The following is a 3362-nucleotide window of genomic DNA, read 5'->3' on the forward strand; positions in this document are numbered from 1 at the left end:
CAGTCATTCAGCACCTTGTAGAACATTCTTCAACAGCAGTAACACTCAGTCATTTGTCAGCTTGTAGAACGTTTGTTCAGCAGCATTAACCTTCAGTCATTCAGCAACTTCTAGATTGTCCTTCAGCAGCAGGAACCCTCCATCATTTAGCAGCTTGTAGAACGTACTTCTTCAGCAGTAACTCTGTCATTCAGCAGCTTATAGATTGTCCTTCATCAGCAGTAACCCTGAGTCATTCAGCAGCTTGTGGAACGTTCTTCGGGAACAGTAACCCTCAGTCATTCAGCAGCTTGTAGAACTTTCTTCAGTTGCATTAACCCTCAGTCATTCAGCAACTTGTAGATTGTCCTTCAGCAGCAGTGACTCTGTCATTCAACAGCTTGTAGAACGTTCTTCAGCAGCAATAACCCTCAGTCATATAGCAACTAGCTGATTGTCCTTCAGGAGCAGTAACCCTAAGTCATTCAGCAACTTATAGATTGTACTTCAGCAGCTGTAACCCTGAGTCATTCAGCAGCTTGTAGAATGTTTTTCAACAGCAGTAACCCTCAGTCTTTCAGCTGCTTCTAGACCGTTCTTCAGCAGCAGTAATTTTCATTCATTCAGCAGCTTGTAGAACATACTTCAGCTGCATTATGTGTCGGTCATTCAGCAACTTGTAGATCGTCCTTCAGCAACAGTAACCCTCAGTCATTCAGCAACTTGTAGATTGTCCTTAAACAACAGTAACCCTCAGTCATTCAGCAGCTTGTAGATTGTCTTTCAGCAACACTAAACCTCAGTCATTCAGCAGCTTGTAGATTGTCCTTCAGCAACAGTAACCTTCAGTCATTCAGCAGCTTGTAGATTGTCTTTCAGCAACAGTAAACCTCAGTCATTCAGCAGCTTGTAGATTGTCCTATAGCAGCAGTAACCCTCAGTCATTCAGCAGTTTGTAGAACGTTCTTCAGCAGCAGTAACCCTCATTCATTCAGCAGCTTGTAGAATGTCCTTCAGCAACAGTAACCCTCAGTCATTCAGCTGCTCAAATCGTGTCCGTCAGCAACAGTAACCTTCTGTCATTCAGCAGCTTGTAGATTGTCCTTCAGCAGCAGAAACCCTATGTCATTCAGCAGCTTGTAGATTGTCCTTCAGCAGCAGTAACCCTGAGTCATTCAGCAGCTTTTAGAATGTTCTTCAGGAGCAGTAACCCTGTCATTCAGCAGCTTGTATAATGTTTTTCAACAGCAGTAACCCTCAGTCATTCAGCAGCTTCCTGACCATTCTTCAGCAGCAGTAATTTTTATTCATTCAGCAGCTTGTAGAACATTCTTCAGCTGCATTATGTGTCTGTCATTCAGCAACTTGTAGATTGTCCTTCAGCAACAGTAACCCTCAGTCATTCAGCAGCTTGTAGAGTGTCCTTCAGCAGCATTAACCCTTAGTCATTCAGCAGATCCAGAGCTCTGAGGTCTGCAGATTCTGAACCAGAGCTCATTTCTCTTGGTAGTTTAACATCATGGTGAATCAGTTGAGGCTCCTGGCTGTCTCAGATGTTCACCACTCGTCAGTGCTCTTTCTGTCTTAACATTGATGAACTTTAACATTTTTGCGCTCAATGTTTGCCTCTTCCCAGCTTGATGGCCAGCAACTGTTGCTTCTGTTTTTATTGCTGATGTCGTTTCATCTTGGCGTTGTGTTAACACACACCTGGATGCTCCCGAAAGGCAGAAGCTGTTTTGTTTCAGTGGTTGAGCTGATGATAAACAGTCAGATTAGCTGATTATGAACCTGTGGAATCCTGTGATGGAAGCAGATTTTCATTCATTTCATCACAGTTGACTGTCGTGGTATAAAGTTTTCCATGCTGTCATTCATCTGAGGTTTGTTTTACCTCATTTTCTATTTTCTGAGTGGTCAAGAATGAGATCTTCCTAATGGATAGTTAAAATATCAAAGGGTTTGTTTGTTGGTGATTGCCACGTTTGGTAGGTGCAAGTAAACAGTCGGTTCGGAAAAAGTTTTTTACATAAACTGATAAATCATTTCAGTTTCAATTGTCCTACTTATAAATACTATGAAAATATAAGAGAAGCAATTTAATTTGATTAAATGTGTTCACTTCCTGATGTTAGAACTTGGTGTTGTGAATGCTATCTGCTGATCTTCCACATCTAATCATCTGTTCTCTGTTTGATTCCTGCAGGGGGATTTCCGACATAAATCGTCATTTGTGATTTGATGAGGGGCAGTTGTGGACAATGTGACGTGGTTCTGCCCTCCGTGAAGCCGCTGCGCTTCCTGCTCTGAGCTCAAATCCAACCACTTCAATCTGCCAAAAGTGTCCTGAGCTCACAGGACAAACATGTAAAATACAGTCTGACTGAAACACCTTCAGTTCACTTTAGTTTCTAGTTGCTGTCATTGCGTAGTTTTAACACAGAGAGAGGAGGCAGAAATAAAACGTGAGTTTGTTCTGCTGGATCCAAACGAAGCAGTTCAGGCTTTGCAGGACGTCCATCACGTTTCTGCTCTCCACATTTCACTTCAGAGCTCGTTTCTACATTTCTTTTCTACTGGTGAACTTTGTCGCACTATTTTTGATGGAATATATTTTAAAATGCCTATAGATGAAGGTTTACTTTTTTAAATAATTGTAAAATACTAACGTGTAGAATTTTTTTATTATTATTTTAATGCAGTAGTGGATTAAAGTTTGTAACACGTTGCATCAAGATGTAAACATTCAGACCTTTCCAGAACAATGACGAGAATGACTTGTAGCTGCATCTCCACATGCACATTGTGCTCATGTATCTTACAAACTGAAACACACACGATAATGTTTGTAGATAGTCTTAGTGAAGTGTGCCGGTCTGATGCTGTGAAACAATCAGTGTTTGGTTTGAAGTGTCCTTGCTGGTAATCTTGTAAATATGGTTGTTTATCCGTCAGAATACAGATTAAACACCGTGTAGAGGACTGAACCACAAGCCTGGCTGTAACGACAGCTTGTGACATGAAATCTCGTCAGATTTAAACGTCACCAGACTTCTCCATGAGTTGAAAACTGTCCCATGTTTAAATTACGAGGAGTTGTCCCGACCACCTTCAGCTGTCTGTGTGGCAGCAGGTTAACCATCTGCCACCGTGTGTCAGCTACTCCTCATGAAGACTCACACAGGTTTTAACAACATATTTACTGCCTGCTAATAAAGTTTGAGCCTCTTGTTGTTCTGTCTGAGTTGATAGTTGGCCAAACTTGGAGGTAAAGAAAGAATCTGGCTGTGCCATTAGCTAATAGCCCCCCTCCTCTCCACATACCTGTGTTCATCTGTGTGATGAAAATATGAATAAAAACACACAAAGACATTTGTTTCTGA

The 3362-nt window shown here is 41.5% G+C and overlaps 1 protein-coding gene across 1 annotated transcript in view; it reads left to right on the forward strand.

Moving 5' to 3' along the window:
* Positions 1–2492, forward strand: part of LOC119420609 (junctional adhesion molecule 3B) — a 234475-nt gene extending 231983 nt beyond the window's left edge. Inside the window, exon 9 of the mRNA XM_037688025.1 lies at positions 2186–2492. Within this exon, the coding sequence (XP_037543953.1) occupies positions 2186–2221 (36 nt within the window). The 3' untranslated portion in view covers positions 2222–2492. The remainder of the gene's footprint in view (positions 1–2185) is intronic.
* The last annotated feature ends 870 nt before the right edge of the window (positions 2493–3362 follow it).

Source organism: Nematolebias whitei, chromosome 14 (assembly GCF_014905685.2).
Source record: "Nematolebias whitei isolate Nwh7 chromosome 14, NemWhi1, whole genome shotgun sequence".
Lineage (NCBI taxonomy): Eukaryota > Metazoa > Chordata > Actinopteri > Cyprinodontiformes > Rivulidae > Nematolebias > Nematolebias whitei.